The 24,992-nt window shown below is 44.2% G+C and overlaps 1 protein-coding gene across 8 annotated transcripts in view; it reads right to left on the bottom strand.

Moving 5' to 3' along the window:
• Positions 1 to 24,992, bottom strand: part of LOC142817981 (uncharacterized) — a 193,702-nt gene that overhangs the window by 37,763 nt on the left and 130,947 nt on the right. For 3 of the 8 annotated variants that reach the window (XR_012895454.1, XM_075896091.1, XM_075896089.1), the window contains one exon: positions 20,567 to 20,647. The exons of 2 other annotated variants lie outside the window; for them this stretch is intronic. Coding sequence is in view for 3 of the 6 variants with exons in the window: in XM_075896091.1 (XP_075752206.1) it covers positions 20,567 to 20,647 (81 nt within the window). In the remaining 3 variants the exon portion in view is untranslated. Of the gene's footprint in view, positions 1 to 13,890; positions 13,986 to 17,104; positions 17,181 to 20,566; positions 20,648 to 24,992 lie in introns of those variants that run through there. 3 more of the 8 variants (XR_012895456.1, XM_075896090.1, XR_012895457.1) reach the window with 2 other exon arrangements.

Raw genomic sequence — 24,992 nt, 5'->3', positions numbered from 1 at the left:
GGTAATGATGTGAAGGTTTCTGGAAAAGTTTGACGCGATATGAACTGCTGAGTACCTGTATGTAGTGGCAGGAGAAATCGGGTTTTGAATTATATGGTAAGGAAAAATAGAAACTGCGTGTTTTTGGGTAAACGAGATTACCTTCATTTAAATGAATTGAGCGTCATTAATCTTGTTTTAAACTATTAAAAATAGGCTGAAGATTGTCCTGTAGAATGTGATGCTCATCGGGTCTGATTATGGAGCACTATAAAATGCAATGATCTGCGAACAGTCATACACGGGAAGCTAGGTTATTAAAGAGGTCATTGATATATATTAGAAATATATAGTATCGGCCCAAGAACGCTTCCTTGTGGTACACCGGAGACAGGAGATTGGTGACTAATGTGAACAGCTGTAGATTAGAAAGAAAATTCTGAAGCCATGTTAGTGACTGCGAAACTACTTGAAAAGCTCGAAGGTGGCACTGCAGTCTCTACTATGAGCCTTATGCCATGGACCACACGAGCAGCTGGTACTAGAGATAGCAGAGGTTATACACCACCTGACTGAGAAAGGGCACCGAATTACATTTCAGTGGTTACCCAGTCACTGCGGAATCATCGGCAATGGACGGGCCGATCAAGCGGCCCGCTCAGCTCACACAGAAGATCATAATCTGCGACTACCATTTTCTAGGACAGATGCTGCACAAAAGCTCCGCAGGCTTGCTCGCCAGCAAACCACATCACAATGGAATCAGCCACGCTTCAAGCATGCCCGACTGTACTCGCTTGACCCTACGCTAAGTGTTCAAGTCCCGTCGAGGCTTTGCCGAGCAGACCAGACCCTGTTATGTAGGCTGTGGTTGGGCGTTGCGTTTACCAACGCCTACGCTTTCCGCATTGGGATGGCCGACACCGCAGCCGGTGGCCACTGTGCAAAGAAGAAACGATCCAACATATTCTTTGTGACTGCCTAGAGTATAGTAAACAACGACTATGCCTTCGCAAAGAACTCAGCGAATTAGATAATCAACCTCAATCAGCAATTAGATAATCAAATAGATAAGCGATAATCAAATAGATAATCAAATAGATAATCATATAGATAATCAAATAGAGAGCAAGGAATTCTACAATATCGACAAGATGCAACTTCACAGAAGAAGGCCCTAAAAGCGCTACTACACTTTTTGCGATCGACCGGCCTTACTGAACGGTTGTAGCTAGGACGCCTTTCCTGTGTGTGTTTACGTTTTCACATGAGCGCGCGCGTTTTTTTTTTTTCTGTCTACCCCCTCTTTCTTGTCTACATTTCCCCGCCCCCAGCGCTGGGTAGCAAACCAGATGCCAATATCTGGTTAACCTCCCGGCCTTTCCTTTCTCTCTCTCTCTCTCTCTCTCTCTCTCTCTCTCTCTCTCTCTTTCGCTCTCTCTCTCTCTCTAAGAGCAGTTGACTTTGAAATTAGGTGGCAGTGGGCTAGAAGGTCACATGCCTTCGAAAAAGGAAGAAATATACTATCAATCTGTCAGTTACTGTCCATTTTGGAATGCAAGTGTGATGTAAATTCTAAGAGCTGTGTCTCACATAAAAAATCCCTACTGAATTCATAATGATTGGGGAAAAAAGTTATATGATTCTAGATGATTGTATATGTGCAATGCAATGACGTGGTCGAGCATTTTATAACAAATACAGGTTAGTGAAATTGGTCAATAGTTATCCGGTGAGTGTTTGCCACCACTTTTTCATATGGGGACAGCTTTCGCAGTCTTCTAATCAAACGGAAGCTCTCCTGAAGTTAGTGACTGCCTGACTGTGAGATGTAATATTTCGCTTCACGTAGTGACAGTGTTGTTTTGCACTTTGTAGCAGATTTCGTCGACGCGCCACACGAATCAGATAACTTAAGATTATTCATGAGTTTAACAATGCCGTCATTAGGGATTTCAATGGGCTCCACATACTGATTCTCAAAGTCAGGAACCCCAGGAATGGTGGAGCAATATTCTGCCCAAAAAAAGATGAAAAACTTGTATTGAAGCCTCAAAGACCTTAATTTTCAGGAATTGGCATGTGATCGTTGTCGAGTAATACAACGTTAATAGAGTTGCGGTAAGCAGAGTTGAAAGATCGCAGAAAAAGTACTTCAGTTTTGCAGTGCTCAAAGCCAATTTATAGGTTTTTAGACACTGTATCTTGCCCAAGCCGGCGGGGTATCTAATTTTTTGGCACTCCTGTAAACACGTTTCTTCTTCTTTCTAAATTGCCTAATGGAATTCATGAACGAGGAGTTTGATTTATTATTAGTTATTTTAATAACGTGAGGCACTGGTTTAATAACAAGCATAATTTATCCCGAAACAACAACACGTTCTCCTCGAATATTCATCTGTGTAGAGAAGGAAGAAGGCCATTACGGAAAAACAATTCATGTTTAGTATATCTTTAGAGTGGTCCCCCTTGCTATATTTACGAGTAGTTTCGTTTACCATGCCCGCATAAAGTAAAGAAATATTAATGCTTGAGTGGAGCAGATAATGGTTGCTATAATCACATATGGAAGTTATTTGTTGTACTGTTTCAACGTTGCTTGAAAGTACTAAGTGTATTAGATTCACGAATGGGTTGGTTGACAACCTGGATGAAATTGAAGCCCATGAATGAATTAATGAACTCTGATACAATTTGGCGAGGGGATGTTAGGTTTGCCCAGTCATTGTGCTGAAAATTAAAATCACCCAAAGGATAAACTGTCTGCTTGGCAGGCCTTAAAAGCATTAGAAATTCTGCTGCGAAGAACAATGGTAAAGTATTCCTTTGTATCAGGGGTACGTTAGCAAGTCCCGACCATCATTTTTATTGAACGAGTGTGACACACGGCCCCAATATTCTAGACATTTGAGTCTGAAGAAATACAATAGGAAGTGAAGGTCTTAATAATAGCAACTAAGACACAACCGCCTCGTCTGTTACGGCAGTCGCACCCATAAATATTGTAGGTGCTTGCGAAGAAAAGCAGTTCATTATTAGTAATATCAGGATGGAGCCAGGTTATGGTAAAATTAACATCAGAATCGGCATTTAAAGAAAGGAAGAAAAATTATCTTGCTTTGAAGCAAGACTTCAGAGGTTGGTAAACGATAATGATACTGGAGATGTAATGTGATTCCGTGGTGATTCATGGTGGCCCTGAGTGCGCGTACACCTCTCCAGCTATGTATTCTAATGTAGTACAGTTTGCGAGACAATATCGTAGACGTAAGTAGATGAACGCAACCGCAGCTTATCAAAAGATAACTTTTATGGTTTGTTTTGAGCTATGGCAAATTCAATGAGATTTTTTTTAGCTTGCCGAGTGGCAAAAGAGAATTCTTCGCGAATGAAAAATGATGTGCCTTTAAGCTTAAGCGCAGCTGCCAGAACCTCTTGTTTGTCCTCAAAGAATGTGAATTTGGCTATGAGAGGCCAGTGCTTGTCTACATTATATTGGCCTAGCCAATGCACACGTTCGAACTACCAAACAGTTGTTTTTATTCCCAGCTTTTCGGCACAAAAATATAATACCTTAAGCTCTGATGCTGACCAGTCTTCTGCGTAATCGTCATCAATATCAACGATAACTGAGTTAGACTATCGTAGCCTGTTTCCTGCATCCCCACACCTAGAATTAATTGTTACGAGCTGATTAGACACGCCCTGCAGTATATCTGCTCTAGTGGCAGAATGGATCATGCCCTCCGAGGGGGCGTTTGCTTCTATGGGCGTTGCCCTTGCGTTAAGAAGTTCTTTTTACGCTGGCCTCTTGCAAGTTCATCTTTCGTGCCCTTTATTTCAGCATGCAGCGCCACGTTGCCCAGCTCGAGCTGCGTTACTTTCACTAGTGCAACAGCCTCATCCTTTTTCAAACTTGTTAGTTCAGCCATTAGTGGTGCGTGTGCTTCTTCTAATTTAGCAACTCTATCCAGGACGCTTGCAAGCGTTTCCACCTCGGCCTTACTCATCGGACCAGGGTTGCACTCAATATCACCAGAAAGCATAAACAATGCCTGCAGTGCACAGCACGCATAAGAAGCAATAGCATGTCATCTCATCTGTACATCTAGTAGTTGTGCAGGGCATGACCTCTTTAGCAAAAGGTAATGGCTGGTCCTCATACACGAGGCAACACATAGGTAACTAACCTGCAAGAACAGCTTGTGTGATTTCGTCTTAACCGTTGCGGTGCCGTTCTCGAAGCCATCGCGGAGTGGATGGTATTTTTAACCGCCGCTGGTGATGCAGATCGTAGCTACGCCTTGTTGCCAGAGTGTGTAGTTGGCTTTATCCAACGTCGGTGCTGGTAGCGTAGAACCCGGCCAGGGACGGGATCAAACATAAGTTCAGAATCTGGTGGGCGTAACCCCAGCATTTCAGAGCGAAATTCTTGCAAAACAGCTTGTGTGAGTTTTTTATCACAGATGTGGAGCTGCGCCCGAAGCCGTCGTGGACTGGATGGTAGGGAGCCTTCATGTGCACGCGTCTACACCTTTTAGGGTGGTGAAAACGTCAATCATGACTGCTTAAAACATGCTAAAACTCCCGCCATACTTGACGGGCCGCCATGTCGGTTTTCGGTGGTCGCTCATTTACATTGAAGGTAGCGTAGGTTCCCACAAGAAGGGGTGTTTTTTATATAGAAAGTTGTGAAAGCTGCTGGGTTGTTTTCTGATGTTAACCACCGTTTTGCAGAACAGGATAAAATCACAGCATATTCACGGAGTGAATGAGGATGAGTGGGACGAAGCGTCCATCAGTTCTTCCGTGCGCCAATCTGTCCGTGCTTCCGTTGGTCCGCTAATCATTGCTTCCGTCCGTCCATTCGTGCAACCGTGCGTGCGTCCTTCCGTGCGTCCATCCGCATGTTCGTTCGTCCATCCGTCCGTCTGTTTGTTCGCCTGTCCGTGCGTGCATCAGTCCAACCATCCGTGGCTTCGTTCATGCTTCAATTCGTCTGTCTGTCTGTCTGTCTGTCTGTCTGTCTGTCTCTCTGTCTGTCGGTCTGTCTGTCTGTCTGTCTGTCTGTCTGTCTGTCCATCCGTCCATTCATCCATGCGTGCGCGTGTCTGTCTGTCCATCCACCCATCCGTCAGTCCGGGCGTCCGTCAGTCAACATGTCAGTTCGCCTGTCTGTCTGTCCGGCCGGACAGTGTTTCCGTCGGCTCGAGCAAGTCGGGAAGCTGAACAGTCTGAAGATAGCTTTGTATTGTGGCACGCAACACCCTGCCATTTGCACTCCGAAGTTCTTGTAAGTGCACCTAGCGTGACGATGGTGTCGTAGCGGAAGCTAGGTCTACGGTGTAGTCAAGCGCAGCTCATACCGCAGCTTGCACACCCGCGACAATATGCAGCTGGTCCAGTGCGGTGGAGGAGAAACGCCAGCCGCGAAAACAAACATGGCGCTTGTTGCTATGGGAGCAGGGACTGGCAGCATTCTGTTATAGCGGGCGCCGGCAAGTTGTTGTCAAAGGCTGAACCTGAAAACGGAGACGCGGGCACATGAAAGCACCCTACTGGATAGCATATATATGTGCCGCCGGTGATGCAGACTGTAGCCGTGCCTTCTTGCCAAACTGAGTATTTGGCTTCATCCAACTTCGGTGCCGGTAGCGTGGATACCGGCCAGGAACCAAATAGAAATCCAGAATTCGGTAGTTATGATCCCAGCATTGGAAAGCAAAATGCACAAAAAAGGGCAGCCTGCAAAAAGAGCTTGGGTGAGCTCGTCATCACAGATGCGGTGCCAATCCCCCCCCCCCCCCTGTGATATTTACACATGCTTCTCGCTAATTTGTCATGAGTATTTTGGTCACGTCGAGACGATCAACTCCATCAATATTATATCCATCTCCGATTAGGTGTCTTCTACCACCGTCTGTGGACTGACTGTCATACCTGCGCCTGACCCAACATAAGCGGACATATTTCGACCATTCATCGCTCAAGCTTTGACAACTTCGCAGCGTTCACAGCTCCTCGCCATCTTTCAGCGCTACCGCCCTTCTGTCGACGTCGCACAAACATCATCGGCCATGCCTTAGCAGTGGAAGACCACATTGACACTGGGTCTACTCACGGCTGCCACAACGACCATATCGCATGTCCCCTACACAACGCTGCGTCATTGCTGACCAAGTATACGACATGCTCCACAAAGGCGTTATTCGAGCTTCACAGAGCCTACGGGCGTCTCTAGTGGTTCTCGGCACATAGAAAGACGGTTACATTCGTTTATGTGTTGATCTCCGGCGACTAAACAAGATCACTCTGAAGTATATCTATCCACTGCCGCGCATTGACGATGCTTTGAGCTGTTTACAGGGTGCCGAGTTATTTTCCTTGTTATATTGTCAGTCAGGCTACTGTCACATGCCGATGGTGGAGACCAATCACCCCAAAACCGCTTTTGTCATGCCAGACGGCTTATATGAGTTCACTGTCATGCCTTTCCGACTTAGCAACGCACCTGCAACATTATGATTGGCCGTAAATGAAAGATCTGCTTGTGTTACAGCGATGATATCATGGTCTCCGCCCCTAATTTTGACACATACGTCACCTTCAGCATGTCCTTACTTGCTTGACCAACGGCGGTTTGCAATCAAACATTAAATATGTTATTATTCCGTGTGTCATTTGTTTACTTTAGGTAACCTTGTTTACAAGGACAGCGTCCGCCCGGATCCCGAGAAATAGGGCACTGTTACGGTGTTTCCTAAACCTGCTAGCAATAAGGAACTTAGGAGTTTTTTCGGCTTATGTTCCTATTTTCGGTGGTTCATCAGAAACCTTGCGTCAATTATATCACACGTGACGCAACTTTTCGGCGACTGTAAAGACCTATAATCGTAGTCCCCTGCCGGCGACGAGGCTTTTACTACCTTGCAACAGCTTTTGACGACGCCACTCATTTTTTACCATTTCGATTCTCAAGATACAACTGAAATCAACATTGACGCCAGTGGTGTAGGTCTGGGTGCTGTGCTCACACAGCGTAAACCTGATTATACGGAATACGTCATGGCATACTCTAATCGCACACTTCCGAGGCATAGAGCAACTAAAGTGTGGCAGAAAAGAAGTGTTTCGGCATTGCGTGGGCACTTGGCAAGTTTCACCCATATTTACACTGCCTTTCTTTTCACATCGTGACCTACCACCTTGCGCTCAGCTGGCTTTCGACGTTAACACACCCACGACGCTGCTTTGCCATGAGTCTGCAACAGTATCCTCTTTCAGCGAAATAATTTCCTCACAATTCCCTACAGAAAACTGGGGGAATTTTTTATCCCCAGTACATGGGCCCATTCGTCATTATCAATCGCTTCAGCGATTTGATGTTCGTAGTGGCATGCCTGACATCAGCTGGCAGTCGATCAAACCAGACCCAGCTGGTACAGGTCGCTCGTCTTATGCAGTTTCACCCTCATTATTCTGAGTGATTCTCCGGCTTCCATGCAATGGGTATGAGCCGAAGAATAGGAAGACGTGAACTGTTACCGCCAACCGATGCGGCTTGTTCTCCAATGTGCGCTTGCTGTGGCGAGCCAGAAACTATGGACCATTACTTTTTGACATGCAGACAATTTACCACAACTCGTAATCTCCAGTTAGAAAATCTATTATGTACAATTGGAATGAATTGATCTATGCCCATGGTTCTATTCTTTGGAGCCTCTATTTCTGGGTTTGCGAGTGCGAAAGTTTGCGAGGCCGTGCGAAATTATCTTAATGAAACGAAAATACCAACAAACTAATATTATTCTTCTTTGTCGTCACACGCATAGCTTCTTCCTTTTTTTCTTTTTTTTTAAAGTTAGGTTTTGATCTAGGTGATTATCTATTACTAATGCAAAATCTTTATAGTAAGTACAGATCAGTGACCATCAAAATTTCTTTCTAAAATTTGTAATGCTTTCAGTTTGTAAGTTCCTTTACTTTAAAATTGAATAATGCTTTATAAGACCACTCAATTATTAGCCGATGCCCCACAGTGGGTATGAGCCACAAGTTAAGGGCAACAAGAACAAGAACAAGAACCATCATTGCCCGATCATCAGAAGAAGAAGTTCCTAAATGCTTGCCTGCAATGGGGAAAAGGTAATTTAGATAAATTTAAAGATTTCGAGCATTTGAGCTATTGCTGGAATAAACAGTGGTGTGTATCTCGCCAGTTAGAGGTCACTTATACCAGATTGCGCTGTGCAGTTCCACAACTAAATTATTACCTTAATAAAGCTCAGCTCAAGGCGTCACCGCTTTGCATTTGGTGCAACGAAATTGAAACAATTGAACATTTCTTTTTATTCTGTCATCGTTATTCTTATTAGAGAAAAAGATTTTTAGTAGCCCCATTACAAAAGCTAGGAATACAAGTAAATTTACCAGTAATTTTATCACTTGGCGGAACTTCATTTGGTTACTGCCACAGGGATGTATGCTCCGCTGTGTTTGATTACATCAACGCAACTAAAAGATTACCATGCTAGTGAACCACTACCTTTTCAGATCTTTAGTTTAGAATTCGTAGTTAAGTCTTTCAAAAACAAAAGATGGTTTGACCGCTTGCTCAGCACACATTTTTGTTTTTTGGTAGTATTATTTTAAGCTACTTTTTCAGATTGGCTTCATTTTCAGTTTAGTTTCATTTAAGTATCCTGCCGCCCGGTTCTTGGCCCATCCCCCTTTGTGGGTAAGCGCCATCCATCAAAGGTCATCAGCATCAGCATCAGCATCAGAAGTGTGCGTGTCTCCTTCCCGATCGGTACAGGATAGCGCTCGCATCGTCCTACACGAAGACCGAGCCACGTCACCATTCGAACAGATCTCTGTCATCTTGGTCCCTGGTTCCCTGGTCACAGCTGTCCGGGCCGTTCACGTTGGGTAGTCGCTCTGTTCCTTCAGACCTTTTCGAGTTCCCGTTCAGCTGTCTTCGGCGTCTGGGTGCACCTTTCCGGGATGTGCCGCCATTGCGGGCGGTGCTGACTTGAGCTCAGCAGACTGATGTTTGTCGCGTCTCCCGGCCAGGCAATTTCTGCTTGGTCGGCATCCCTCACTAATGATAATTTACCCGTTGTTCTCTTCTTGCGCAGAGGTCTCAGCAGCATTCCGGTGGCGCTGGTTTCAACAAATGGGGCTTCTATTCACCTGAAAAACTCCAAAAGCATCCAGCAGGAGCTACGGAAGGCGACCGAACACTTCCAACTCATCACTGATGTGCCACAGTTTAGTCGTGAAGGTATTCTGTGCTCCTCCCGAGATCAGGCCTGCGTATCCGATCTGGTAAAATGCACATCGTTTGCCTCTCTCCCGGTGAGCACTTTTGTTCCTCCTCACTTGGCCTGTGTGAAAGGTTTGGTTCGTGGGGTGGACTTGAGCCTGTCTTCATCCGAAATTCAAAAGATGTTTTCTGCTGCAGGCGCGGTGGCAGTTTTTCGCTGTTCACGTAGCGCTGACAAAAATAACCTCCCGACAGAGTAGGTGATAGTTACCTTTGCTGGAACTACTAGGCCAACAGAGATAAAAGCGTGGCCACTGATATATCGAGTCGAAGTGCTATCTCCTCGTCCACTGCAGTGCCATAGATGCTGGCGCTTTGGGCATAGCATAAAGAGTTGCCGATCTTTATAGCGGTGTCGAATGCAGGACAACACAACTATAAAGAATTCACAGCTCAGGAAAGGTCTTGCTGTCTCTGCGGTGGCCCTCACCCATCAGATAATGGCGCATGCTCTGCGAGAGCTCAGGAGATTCAAATTATGGAAATAATTGAGCAAAAATGTTGTTCAAGACGCGAAACTCGAATCACCATCGCAGAGCGCTCTCGTGGGTACGTGGTTGCTGCGATCCGTAATAACCACGTCATGGGCTTGTCACTCTCAGACGTGATAGCCTCGACCGTTGAGAAAACAATGACAAAGCTATTGGAGAACCTTTTTGTGACGCTGGCGGAGTCATTTTCTCAAAACGTAAATGCACAAATCGCTCGAGTCCTCATGATTGTTAATCATTCATATGCAGCCTCTATGCTTTCTTCAGCTAAAGAGGTGAATGCAGGATATGTAGAAACAGAGCTTTCTAAACCCAACGACCCGATAACAACACCTGTTGAAGAGTTATATTCATCCAGAGCTGGTCCGTCGAACTGCGGCCGTAAAATAATCCCCATTCAACATGTGGATTGGAGCTCTGATTCAGGTTCGCAGGACTCACAAATATAATTCTACAAAAAAATGAAACGGCGGGCGTCGCCATGAAAAAATGAATCTCCAATGAGTCCTAAAGGGTAAAGCAAAAAATATCAGAAAGAAATAGCTTCGAAAGAGGATTTTTTGAAAGATAACTTATTGCAGAAGGCAGTGAATGCTGCCGGCATATCCTTGAAATTGGTGAATTAAGAATCTTGCAGTAGAATTGCCGGTAAATTTTTCCGCAACAACTGATTTATTTTGCCGTTGTAATCAGCATTCCCCAGATGTTATATTGTTACAAGAAACTTGGCTTTCTAAGGAAAAAATCTTTCAGCTTAAAAACTACCGAACATTTCGCTTAGACCTCCCCTCTCGAGGAGGTGGTTTAGCACTGCTTATCTCTTAAAAAATTGCACATCGGGTAAAAACTACAGGTCAAATAATTTTAGAAAGTGAAATTTTTAACGTTAGATATTGCTCTTCTGGGACACCTTCCTTTTTCGTTAGTAAACGCTTATTTTCCGTCCGGTGTTCAAAATTCTAGTGTTTTAGATACCGTAACTTCATCTTGCAGAAAAGACATAGTAATGGTAGGAGACTTCCATTCTCATCACACTTCGTGGGGATTCAGAACAGATATGAGCGGAAAGCGCTTATCGAATATTGTTGCTAAAAATAATTTAATAACATGCATTACCAGCGAACCCCCACGTTTGTATGGATCAGTCTCATTCTGTGATTGATCTGACTTTCTGTATCCCTAGCCTCTGTATTTCTACATCGTGTACTTTAAACTCGGGTACAAATAGCGATGATTTTCTTATATTGTTTGAGCTTGTATGTCCCGTGACTTCAATAATCAGGCAGCCCACTTCTAGCAACAATTTTAACACATTTGAACAGACTTTACGTGTGGCTTTGTCAAAACGAACCGAGGAAAATAAAGAGCAAAATGTTATCAACTTTAAGGATAATATAAAACAATCTTTAAATGAAGCTAAATTCACAGTTCAGGTCTCTAAACAACGCCCTTTGAATCATTGGTGGAACTCTGATTGTTCACGTCATTACAGGCTAAGAAAAGCAGCGTGGCGAAAACTGCTCTATAATCAGTGCCCTAGAAACGGGAGCGATTCCAAATACGCGACTGCAAATTTTAAGTGAACAGTTGCCGCTGCGAAGGATAACTATGATAGCCAACGCTCCGAGTTCCTCTCAAAGCCTGGCCATAGGAAATCACTTTTCAACTTCCTTAAAGCCCATGAAGTAATCCCACCATCAACAAACCTCGAATCGATAGTTTCAACGCCACGTGAGTTGCCTACTTTTCTGGAAAATATTGCTGAAGGGCTGGAAAGCCGCTTCACGGCAGCTAACGTTTACCACTCACCGTGCCCTGTTAACAGCGATGACTTCGAAGAGGTTACAGCGTCGAAAATAGCACAAGTAGTGAAAATATTACCCGATTCTGCTCCAGGTCCCGATGGAATAACTGCATCGGTAATAAAAATAATCCATAAAGTATCACCTCAAGATTTACTTGCAATTGTTAAACACTCCATTAGACATTCGTGGATTCCGCCTGAGTGGAGAATCGCGAAAATAATTTCTTTATTAAAGAAAAATGAAACTTGGTTTACTTTTTATAACATTAGGCCTATTTCACTCACATCTAATCTGGTAAAACTAATCGAAAGACTTCTACATATTAGGATAGACAACTGGTTGGACGAAAATGCAATTTTAAGCTCATGCCAAATTGGATTCAGGCGCGGCTGCTCCATTTGGTGTGCCCATGTTGATCTGGAAAGCAGGATACAACTAGTTCGTTCTTAGAAACAGGTTTCCGCCTTAGTCACTTTAGATTTTGCAAAAGCTTATGACAGTGTGGAACACATTAAACTAATAAACTCACTAACGCACAACGGGTTACCAAGTTACTTCGTGGCATAGGTTTACTCTTTTCTAAAAGATAGAGAATTCTATTGCTCTCATTCTGGCATGTCGTCTTCAAATTATAAACAAGCTAGAGGTCTCCCCTAAGGATCGGTTCTTTCACCATTATTATTTAATATTTTATTGTGCACAATTCCAGTACAACATTATGTACAGGTGCATGTATACGCTGACGACATCGCAATTTTTGCTACAGCTACAGATATACATACATTATATCAGATGCTACAGTTTTATACGGTGCTCTGGGGCGGCTCAGTGGTTAACGCCTCACTTTCACAGTTTTATATGAACGCTCTGGACACATGGTTAGAAGACATTACTCTATCATTACACATGAGGAAAAGTGCAGTCGTAGTTTTTTCTATAAGTGTTCCAGTGCAGATTTCCGTACTTTACAGACAAGACTTTATCTCGCAGACCAAATCGAATAAATACTTGTGATTGACTTATACTGAAAACCTCAATTGCAGTCCGCATATAGAGAATATGGCAGCTAAAGTAGCACAGGCGCTTGGGATGCTTTGTAGACTCAGCAATAAACGTTGTTGTTTACGTCATGATGTGCTAGTAATGATATATTGTATGCACATTCGCTCAATATTGGAGTTTGGCTGCGTCTTGTTTTCTGGACCACCCGCCTACAAAATTGAACCATTGGTACTACTAGAACGCGTAGCGTTACGTTTATGTCTTGGGCTCCCTAAATTTGTCGCACTTAATATTTTATATAAGGAAGCGCACCTGCCTTCTCATCGTGCTAGGTTCCAAATACTAGCAGTCTGTACCATCATAAAATATATAAGCATCCCCACATAGGAGGTCACAATATGTTTTCATTAGTGAGCCGACGTCCTTTTTTAACCAACAGTGGTCTAGATAAAAGTGTCCACAAGTCATCGTCGCACAGAAGCTCTTGGAAACATTACATGTTAACCTTCGTGAAGTACGGGTACTAAGAACACCTATTCAAACAATGAAAATGGAATTTGACAATATTTTTCCTAATAATTGCAAAACTCTTCCCACTAGATATCTAAATGCCATTTTTAAAGACTACCTGGCAAGATTTGACACAAAGATTGTACTAGCAACTGGTACTTCAGTTCGTGAAGAGAAGGCAGGAGTCGGAATTGCATCTTCAGTGTTAGATTGGTCTTTTTCGATTTGTTTACCTGATTTTACACTTATTTATCAAGCGGAATCACTGGCGATACTCTTAGCATTACGAAAATTACCTCAATCAATAACAGATGCTATTATTCTTTCAGACTGCTTGTCTGTGTGTAGTTCATTAACTGCGCCTAATATGTCCGATGCTTTAAAAGTATTTTACGACCTTGCCCCAAGACATTTATTACTCATTGGCTTGGTGTGATGTCAGGGCATAAAGGCTTAACCCTCAATATATAAGCGGAAGCACTCGCAGTGGCCTCACATAATTATCCCATAATTTTTATATTGCTGACGCTTTGAAAAATTTGTCATGTCAGATCAGTTTGAAAAATCTCGCTTGGCAACATCGGATTTTTCCCATCTTGAGTACTCTTGGAAAAATCAATGGTGCTTCTCGACAACGTGGAGATATCAATTACGAGACTAAGATGCCGAGTCCCCCGCCCCTGAACTTTTATCTACGCAGGTCTTGTCTGGCACAGTCTCCCCTATGCCTCCACTGCAACAAAAGTGAATCCCTTCACCATTTCCTCTTAACATGCAGGTTATACACAAACCAAAGGAAGAGACTGTTAGAAGAACCTCTCCATAGGTTGGCTTTAAATTTATCCCTTCCGGTGGTCCTCTCCTTTGGAGCAACTGAAAAGGGATTTAGCCATAAGAATGTTTTCGAGGCCGTATGCGATTTTCTAAATGCAACAAAACGATTAGAATGTCAAGATGAGGCATAAATTCACTTTATTTCAAATCATATTAGCCTGTTCGTTCGTTCTATTACCTCTATTTTATTTCTAATCTATCGTTTACCAAATGCTTTTTTGTTTAAACATCGTTATCTAAATAATCCGGCTGGCAAAACAACTCCACCTCACAAATGAGGCACCGTCCGTTTCATGGCCAATTCCTCGTGGTGGGTTGCGCCAGGACTCTGAGGAACAACCAACCAACCAACCACGTAATCCTGCTCCTCTGATCCTGTTCTGCGCTGCTGCTCACGGGTTGGAACGACTGGAACGACGAGCAACAGGATTGCACTTGAGTGTAACGTTTGCTTCTTTATGGTTTTTAGTGCTATTTTGGCAGTTGTTTGTGGTTTGTGCCATTTGATTTTCTGAGTTCAAGTGACTCAGGCTATCTAGATGTCGGTTTCTTCGCTTGGTCAAGGGCCTTATCCTTGGCTAGCATCTGTACCGGCCAAAGATTGGCCGATTGATTCTTTTCTTTGCAGTGGGGTTATCAACGTGCCCGTGGCTCTGGTACCAACCAATCACGGTACGATACCTATGAAGAATCCGAAGATGATTCAAATGGAGTTTCGGAAAGCCACATCACACTTTCAAAAGATCACTGAGGTCCGGCATTTCAGTCGTGGTGGTATTTTGTGCTGCTCTGCCGATCAAGAGTGCGTCCGAGAGCTTATCAATTGTGCTGAATTTGCAGCGCAGCTGGTGAACCCGTTTATTCCAGCGCATCTCGCATGTTCGAAAGGCATAGTCCATGGTGTAGATACGAGCCTGACCCCTGCAGAAATTCGGGAGTTATTTTTAGTAGCAGGTGCAGTGTTAGTATACAGGTGCACGCGTCTGGTTGACAATAAAAAATCACCTAACGAATCGGTGATAGTAACCTTTGCGAGAACGATAAGGCCACCTAAAATTAAGGCTTGGCCTCTTATCTATAAGGTAGAGCCTCTATCCTCTAAGCCACTGCAGTGCTTGAATTGTTGGAGTTATGACCACAGCGCAAAACGGCGCAGATTAACTGCCAGATGTCGAATATGCAGAGAAAGTCATGACAGCCTTAAGTGCAACTCGACTGAAGAGAAGTGCTGTTTATGTCATGAAGCGCACCCTGAAGACTCCTTAGATTGTGAGGCGAAAGAACGAGAAGTTAGGCTGCTGGAAATTGTGGAACGCAGGCGTTGCTCCCGGAGGGAAGCTGTGACTGAATTACAAAAACGCTCGAAAGGTTACGCAAGCGTAACAGCACGATATACCATTGCTATGGATGCATCGTTAGCAAAATTATAGCAGAGACCATGGAGAAGGCAATGAAAAGGCGATGGAGCGTCTTCCAACAGTATTATTGGAGTCGTCGCTGAATTGTTAACATCTCAGTTGACCCAAATCATTGCTTTAGTGTCTATGAAAAATCGGACTTCACAGGATTTGGAGATTTCAAGGTGTGCAGGGACAGAAAGTCCGATAGCTCCTACACGATGCGCATCTCCTAGAGTAGGACCCTCCAATAAGATGCTGCGGGCGGATCGAGAACCTCTATCAGATGACTCCGATGAATTCGTAGAAATGGATGCGGAATCTCAAAATTTCTTGAAGCGTGCCAGATCTCCCCTATTGAAAACGTCTTCACAGAAATCAAAATCTAAAAAGTATCTGTCAAAGAAAGACTTTTTGGAAAAACTATCCAAAAAAGACTTTTTGAAAAAAGATCGTTGGATCAAGCAGTCTCTGCGTCGGGTTTATAGTGTCAAAATAGGCTCCTTAAATGTATTACAGTAGAATTGTTGATCAATGGGGTCGGCTACCAAAGATTTATCGTATATTTCTTCGCAAATTTTCCCAGATAACATTACTTTACAAAAAACTTGGCTTACAAATGGACAAAAATTTTACCTAAAAAATATCGCTTATTTCGCTTAGACAGACCTAGCAGAGGTGGTGGACTTGCCATTTTTATACCAACTGAATTTAGTCATAGAGCGAAGATTAACTACCTGTGCATGGATACTATGAAATTATGGTATTAGACATCACTCTGCCAGCCTGTGTTTCACTTTATTTTTTGTTAACGCATACTTTCCGGTAGGAGTGCAGGATACGAGATGCTTAGATGCATTGTTAGCTTCCTGCAGGAAGAATATATTATTACCTGGTTACTTTATTTCACACCATGTGTCTTGGGGTTTCAACACTGATGTAAATGGAAGGCGCTTGTGGAAATGGACTGTTGCTAATCATTTACCTTGTGTGAATTTCTCCACTGTTACGTTTATTAGGAGACAATCAAAGTCAGCTATATATCTGACTTTCTCCAGCTCCTTCCTAAGCATTTCGTCGTGGAAAACCTTCGATTGCGCAAGAAGCAGTGACCACCTTCCCATTAGCTTCAATGTTAACTTTCCCAGGATATTTTTAACCGATAAATTTGGTTCATTTGTAAATTACGATCGTTTACAAAAAGACTTAAAGTCTACTTTGATTCTTTGCAAGAACATGCCGGAAGACATTTGTGCTATGAGTCTGTGTGCGGTATTGAGAAGAGCGATAAAAAAGTCAACTTTTGCAATAACCTCAGGCACAAGTTGATCGTTTAGCCCATGGTGGAACGCTGATTGTATGAGGGGTTATAGAAAACTAAAAGCGGCGTGGAAGCAACTTATTCACAACCAATGGCCAAAAAACTGGTGTGACTATAAATACGTGGCAGCAGATTTTAAACGTACACTACGCAAAGCAAAAAATGACTATGACACTAACAAATTCAGCTATCTTTCAAAGTCAAAGAACAGAAAAGCACTTTTTATATTTTTGCGTTCCAAACAATGATACTGCCGTCCGTCAGTATTGATTCTTCAATTCTATCATCTCGCGAACTGACTTAAATATCAGAAAACGTTGCTAAAGGATTAGAAGAAAGATTCAGGTCAATAATGCCAAAACACATAAAAAAACCAATTGCCGGGGAGCAGTTCAATGAGGTGACTTTAGCGGAACTAGCGGATGTAGTGAGACACTTACCTCCTACAGCACCTGGACCAGATGGGGTAACCTCAGCAATGATAAAAGTACTATACGATATTTCCCCACATGAACTCTGTAATATGGTTATTTACTTATTGAAAAATTCTTGTATACCTGCGGATTGTAAACTTTCCAGAATAATTCCGATACCTAAGAAACAGGGACTTGGGTATACACTTGACAATGTGAGGCCAATTTCTGTTACATATACTTTGGTTAAACTAACTGAAAGAGTTTTGAATACACGTGAAATAAAATACAATGAGAAGAAATCAATACTGAACCCTAGTCAAATTGGCTTTAAACCAGGATGTTCCATATGGTGTGCGCACGTGGATTTAAAAAGTCGTATACAGTTGGCTAGGCGTAGAAGAGAGTATTGTGCGTTAGTTACTCTGGATTCGGCGAAAGCGTACGACAAAGTGGAGCATAAAATACTAATAGAGCTGATGGAAATGTATCACTTACCAAACTACATGACAGCATGGGTAGCTGAGTTTTTAAGGGAGAGAGTTTTATTGCTTTCAAAGGGGTTGTTTTTTTAACAGCTATCGACAATATCGTGGCGTACCACAGAGGACCCATGCTTGTCTCAGCACCGGATCGGACGGGAATCGGTAGAACTTGCACCTATCCTTCGTTTCACAAGCACACGACTTCACACTGCAAAATTTAGGTGCCACGGCGACAGATTCAGATCAAATCACTCCCTTGCCCTCTATGCAGTGTATATTCTGTACTCATGGGGACGCAAAATATTCTAGACTCCGCTCGCTCGCCTCTCAGGTTCGCTAAATGATAGCGACCACACACCGCAAGCAGACGACCGACAAGGTGACGCGCAGCAGCGCAGCCAGGCTGCCATTTGTTGTTTTTTGGTGCCTGACGCCATCCCAACTTGCCAGGCTACTGCGTAAAGTCACCGAAATCAGTACTCTAGCTGACGTCAAGCTAGTGTTGATGTCAATAGGATCGCCAAAAAAAGTTTTCACTTTTACATCAAAATAAGAAATCTTATCCGCATATGCTGAGCTTCACACTTGCTCAGAGTGATCTCTCTATACAGGAGATATTTATTTCAGAACAAACTGACCTTCGAAAAAAGGTGTCAGTACTCCTTTACCGCCAGTTCGTAACATTTCGTTCCAGAATAAAACTTACACCTTCTGCCGCTAAAGGGAACGATGTGTGAATACGAAGCAGCGGGTAGATGGTTCGCTTGAGTGCGATATGTTGCACTTTATTAAGAGGTTGCGCTGGCATTGGCGCTGACACTGGCGGCGTTGACGCTGGCGCTCATCGGAGTTGCACAGGACAGAATGAGGCACACCCGTTTTGTTATTTTATGCCGCAGAACTACCGTGGTGGCCCCAGCGGAGTATACAGCTCTTCCATGACCTGCCCTACACGCCGCTCCGTAGAGTGGATGATTCCTTGAGGAGAGATGGTGGAACATATGCGAGAAGAGATAGGGGGAAAGGACGTGCATGTGCTCTGGGGGTTCGGACGCCATGGTAGGGGAGAGGGCAGGAATAAGAGATGAGAGAGAGGGGAAAGCACACACGCGCAGTGCTGGGAGGACGCCGCGGGCACGAGTGAAGGAGCGACGGACACAACCCCGCCGTAAGCTGCTTCGCGTCTAAATATCACAACAGTTACCTTCTTCCCACATGCTTCGCAAAACATTGATTCGCAAGTACTTGGGTCTGCCTTATTTCTCACTTCAGGACAACGACACACGCAAGAAAAACAAGTCCTGTTTGCAAACTATCATTTCGTTCTAAACTACACCAGCGGCATAACCTCTCCCGATGCATTGCGCATTCTTAGTGCAGGCAAAATTCATGAGGCGGACAAATACGTGCACATCCTGTGATTCTCTGCCCACACACCACTACGTAACCTGGAGGACAGTTCGAATGAAGTGGCGCACAACGGGGTTCGAGGTCTTGCGTTCCGAGTCACGTCATACGAAGAGGCTACCCAAACGGACTTTTTTGCGCCGGTGTGGGAATGGGATGATCGGCTCACTAAACTTCATGATATAACTCAAAACTCTCGACTGCAACGGCGGGAGTACCCTCCGCCTCACCCCAAGCTAAATCGGGCCCAGTTCGTTCAGTGCCGGCAGCTACAAACACGCACATACACGAACCCTGTCATCATGCACCACATAAATCCCGACGTCTATATTTCCAATCTATGCCAGTACTGTACCACCAGAGCCACTATTGACCATATCCTATGGGAATGTCCAGCATTAGTCAGAAATTCTTGGGTCGCGGCCTCCAATGAAGACCTTCGGGCGCGTTGGCGGACTGCGCTGCTCAGTTCGGGTCTAGACAAGCAACTTTGGGCGATCCAGCAGGCCAATGAAGCTGCCGGGAGACACGGTCTCTCCGTTAACCTCTAGGTGGGAGCCCATCCCAGCAATCTGCCGCAAATTAATAATGTCTACATCTCTCTCTCTCTCTCTTGCAAAACTCTAGTAGCATAACTCGTGCTTGCACTTCTTTGCATGCACTGAAAATGTTCATTGCCAAATCTTAAGCAGTTAGGAGTAAGCAACCGCGCGCGGTAAGAGTTGTCCACCGAAGTCTTCCGGTAGATGATGGTGACACTTCCACCCACTCTTGTAGAATTGACAAATAACGCTTTTAGCTATAACTGTGCCATTCTTTTTTTCACACAGAGGCGTCTGCAGTTGTGTCATTTTCTTAAGAATTATTGGTTGAACGATAAGCGGGGTTCAATGCCCCAAAATCATCATACGATTATGAGAGACGCTGCAGTGCAGGGCTTCGGAAATTTCGACCACTTAGGGTTCTCTAACGTGCATGCAAATCTAAGCACACGGCCCTACAGTATTTTCACCTTCATTGAAAATAATGCTGCTGCAGCCGGGATTCGATGCCGCGACTTGCAGGTCAGCAGCTGAGTACCTTAGCCACTTGACCACCCCGGCGGGGCGCTTAAGGATTATTGTTCCTAAATGGTAAACCAGGTAGTGAGAAGACAAGATACAGCAGTCTCTTGAAAGGCAACACGTGAACGCTTGAGAGACAGCCTCCCAGCACGCATGCAGAACGACGCAGGGTCGCAATGTGAAAAAAGGAAGCATAAAATGGTGTCATCCTGTCTGTTCCTTGCACCCCTGTTTGCAGCTCTCCGTTTGTTATCTCACTGGATGTCATTGTGGTAGACAACAATCTTGAGCGAAAGCAGTTATTGTTTACCGGAATGTCGCAACAAATGATAGACATCAAGAAGAAAACGTGAAAAGACCTACTCATGAAGGGTAGGCAGAAGAAGAGACAAGACTACTTCTTCCCTAAAAGAATAATTACTTCACGGATATTGATTATTACCGTTTCTTCTAAGACGACTAATACGCCAAGTGGAAGACGTCAAGCTTCAAAGCTGAATTCAATAAAAATTTATGAATATGTGAATAATTACCAGTAACATTGAGCAGAAACACTCCGCAGTGGTTCTTTTTATCATAATACTTTAAATGCCTCGGTGCAAAAGGAAATGGTCCTGTGACAAGAGGGAAAAAAAATCAGTCATAAGATTTTTGCGATATGCCGTACATGACCTAAACATTTCTCATTTTGGCAGAACGGCAGAAACTACTGAATAAGAATAGTAAAAACAAAAAAACGCTTACATACCTATTCTGGTACATTCAACATGCTATAAGTCCTCTGGAGTTACGTTTAAAATTACATATTTTTGTACCATAGGTGAAACATATCGAGCAGTTGCTTTACAATGAAGCTTGTGTATGCTCGTTTAAATGCGAAGCATTTCTCAAGGAACCTCGGCGACTTTGAGCGTGTCTGTCTTTCTGTCTGTCTGTCTGTCTGTCTGTCATCTATCTATCTATCTATCTATCTATCTATCTATCTATCTATCTATCTATCTATCTATCTATCTATCTATCTATCTATCTAACCGCCTACGACATTTAGCTTTCCTGGCCGTTTCGAAAACGATATCGATACCAAACTTGATATGGCGTAATATGACTGTATGAAAAACATAGTTAACTAGTCACAACATGAAAATCATGACATGTGTGTCATGAACGTGAATATTTATATTTCATGGTCCTGCAGATGTTGCGGTGGTTTCGCTCACATGACATGTTGCAAAACTGATATGAAATGACTTGATTGCACGGCGAACACAAGCTACAGAACCTAACATGAAAATCATGACATGCAGGTGATGTAACAACATGGCTACATGCCACGCTCATGACGTGCCCGCAGCCGTTTCGCTAGCGTCCCATATACCAAATTTGGTATTCCGGCACGTGAATGGATGAGGAAGGTATGATACTGGTGCAAACATGACAAACATGAGATGCGTATCATGTAACAACATGAATATATACTTGCCAGACTAATGATGCGCTGGCGGCTGTTTTGCTTGCTTCGCATGTACCAAACTCGCTATTACGCGACGTGAACGGACGACATAGCTAAATTAAACATACAACCATGATAATCATGGCATACGTGTCATGTAAAAACATGACTACATGCCATACTAATGATGCGCTCGCGGCCGTTCCGCTAGCTCCACATGTGCCAAATTTAGTATTACATGACGCCAATGAATGACGAAGGTATGTGACTGGTTCAAACGTGGTAATCATGAGATCCGTGTCATGTGAGTACATGACTACATGCCACAGTCAAGGCGCCAATACATTTCGACACGTGACGCGACGCGCGTGCTCGCCGGCGTTCATTTCGTCACTTCAAGGCGGCGTTGCCACACCAGGCGCCGGTCCTGCTATATTAGAGTGTACTAGAAGCTTTTGAGTGGCGCGAGCAGCTGCCTGGGAGCGGCCGTTTCGGCGTGGAATGATGCGGTGGCGCTGGCGTTGACCAATCTACCAGGGCGGATGGCTGGCAGGCGTTCCGCGTACGTGTTGGTACCTCTGTCGCGCCTAGTGTGAAGATGATCTCCCTCTTTTTTTTCTTATTCACATACCTCCCCGTTTTCGCGCAAATAAAGGTTATTTGACATTATTGTTATTGAAGTTGCTGAGGCCCGAACTGCAGCCCGAAGCAGCATAGCACATTGTACAATATAACGAGCGCGTTTTTTTTAATGTTTAAAGTGTACACATTTTAGACGAGAAACCAGCTGGCCGGTACACACCGGAAGCGCCCCCCCCCCCCCAAAAAAAAGGAATATGGTGCACACAAAACGAAGAACTCTTGGTCCATTCCACGTAAAACACCAAAGCTGGACTCGAATAAAAGGCTCATTGCTTGTGGCTGCGTGCCCACGCGACAAAAAAGTAGGCTTTATTGATAATATTTGAAAAACAGCAGAGTTTTTCCAAACATCCCTTTGGTTTTAAAATATGGGAATAGATTCATTGTTGTAGGACCCACAGAAATGCAAATACGTAATACTGCACAAGAATGTCTTAAGTGAAACATAGTACTGGAAGATTTTGAGAGTTTAAAAATGCAACAACACTGCAAAGCACGAACGCTTCACATTGCACGATTCCATTGTCTGCACAGGTGAAGTATACGGCTCGTTGAATGCAAAGTTCACGAGTGCTAGGATTCAGTGAGCACGCTACGTACGACACGCCAGCAAATCCAGGAAACTCGTGCAGCGCCCATGACTTTGATGGTAGGACAAAACCACGAAAGTCACCGAGAGTGACAACCGCGTCAGACGAGGGACTTGAGCTTGCCTCGTCAGCTTCGTCGCCATCTGCAGAAGTTGCACCGTTGGTATCCACAAAAAGCTGTGCAGGAGTGCTAATGCGTCGGTGTTTTCTGTTGTCATTCTCAGCCGGCACACACTGATGACGCCGCTTTGTTTGTGTCCGCGGAGCCGAAGTTTTGAGCGTCAAATATGTAGGCAGGTTGGGCAAGATCGTCGGGACTGCATCAGGGGCGAGTGTCGGCGCTCCCCTAGGAATTCGGACTTGAACACCATTGATAACATGTACGTAGTCTCTCACAATGAAATGCGGTTTGAAATGTAACTCGCACACAGCACAATCGGTGTCAAGCGGCTTGTCAAGCCGATGGAGGTTCCGCTCCCAAAGAAGCCGTCGTTCTTCGTCTTTCGGGGCCTTAAAAAGTGATAACTTCCGACTTTGTTGCACACGCGGATATCCAGTTGTGCAACCTGGCGCGTAACAAAGGTTTGGACGCTACTTCTTCGTCATTTCGCGACTAAAACCGAGATGCCGGCCATGCTGCCGAGCCAGCCGAGTAAACCAAGTGGGAAGATTGGGCGATGGCAGCGCCGCCGCTACTTTCGCCACAAGTTGGGGATGGAGAAAGCAAGGGGAAAGCGTTTCGGTCGCGCCACTCAAAAGTTCTAGTACACTCTAGCTATATACTCGCAGGCGCGCGCTGCGCGGCGTTGCTTTGACGCATGCGCGTATCAGCGCGTCCGACGTCCCTCCGTCACAAAAATAGGGAGACGCAGTGTTGTCTGGGTAACGCATCGGCGCGAAATGCAGCATGTCGCATTTTGCGCCGGTTACCGTCGGGCCGCGCCGACGGACGCTGGTGGCGCCTGGCGTCAGACTATGGGTTGCTCATGTTTTGCTAACGTAGCGTCGCTGCGCCCAGCGTGCACGCGCGTCAACGCTACATTTTAGTATATTGTGTCCTTCATGATGCGCTCGTGGCCGTTTTGCTAGATTCACATATAACAAATTTGGTGTTACGTGATGTCAAATGATGACGAAATATATGACTGGTGCAAACATTATAATCGTGACACGCGTGTCATGCAAGAACATGACAACATACCACGCTCATAGCGTACTCGCAGGCGTTTCGCTAACTCCACATATACTAAATTTGTATCACGTGACGTGAATAGATGCAAAGGTAAACTACACATCGAAACATGATAATCATGACATGGAACTCATGTACAGCATCATTTACCACCACCTAGTAACGTTGTGCTGATTTTAAAGTGACACATTAACATTTCTCATTCGTGCTTCGCATAACATCGGTTCCCACAGCACGTGGGATCTGCCAATTTTTTAAATTTATTTTCCGCATAAATCAAACAATGTTCAATTTTTTCTGAAAGGACAGTGTCTCAGCAGTCTGAGCACTATGCGTTATGGCTCCTGAATGTCTGAAGGCACTGTGGAGCAGTACGATAGTGTTACAGATAGTCATGCTGTGCACATCTGTGATTTGATAAATATAACAGTACCTGCTCCACAGTCTTATAGAAATGATAACTGGTGTTCAGAAGCCTGCACATGTTTTATCGCAGCATGAACAAAAAGTTTCCATCATATTCTTAAAAAAATGAAAAACGGTCACAAGCATTCATGTTTTTTTTTCAGCACATTGTAGGCAGAATATTAGCCATTGTCTCTGAAAACGAAATAAAAACGAGATGTTTAACGGTGTATGCCCATTCCGGAGTAGTACATGTGCCATATAACAATAATGTTAGCATTACAAATCCACTTGGCATGCTTGTGATTCAGTTCAAGGAAGACGGAATTTATTTTTCTTGAACTGCAAGCCAAGATAAAAAAAATACGACTCGTGTTTGGCTTTAATACTTACCGGCCCACAATTGGTATCTCTTCTTTTTATGAGAGACACAATCCCCGAATCGACAACAAAAGTCATGGGAAGAAATCTTGTGGCACTCCACGCTATTACACAGCTGCTAGCTGACGCCGGACATGCACTGCACGAGCAGCGGGCAGGCTCGTTCCCCTATAGGTATGAAGACGCAAGGACTACACACACATTATTTTATAAATTTAGCCGCTGTGCGTGATTGTAACTTACGCAGAAAGCCCGCCCCCTCCCCCCGGTCCCTGTGGTTGGCCCGCTTAGCTACGCTG

This window comes from Rhipicephalus microplus, chromosome 5 (assembly GCF_043290135.1).
Source record: "Rhipicephalus microplus isolate Deutch F79 chromosome 5, USDA_Rmic, whole genome shotgun sequence".
Taxonomy (NCBI): domain Eukaryota; kingdom Metazoa; phylum Arthropoda; class Arachnida; order Ixodida; family Ixodidae; genus Rhipicephalus; species Rhipicephalus microplus.
This window is presented reverse-complemented; position numbering and strand designations above follow the sequence as displayed.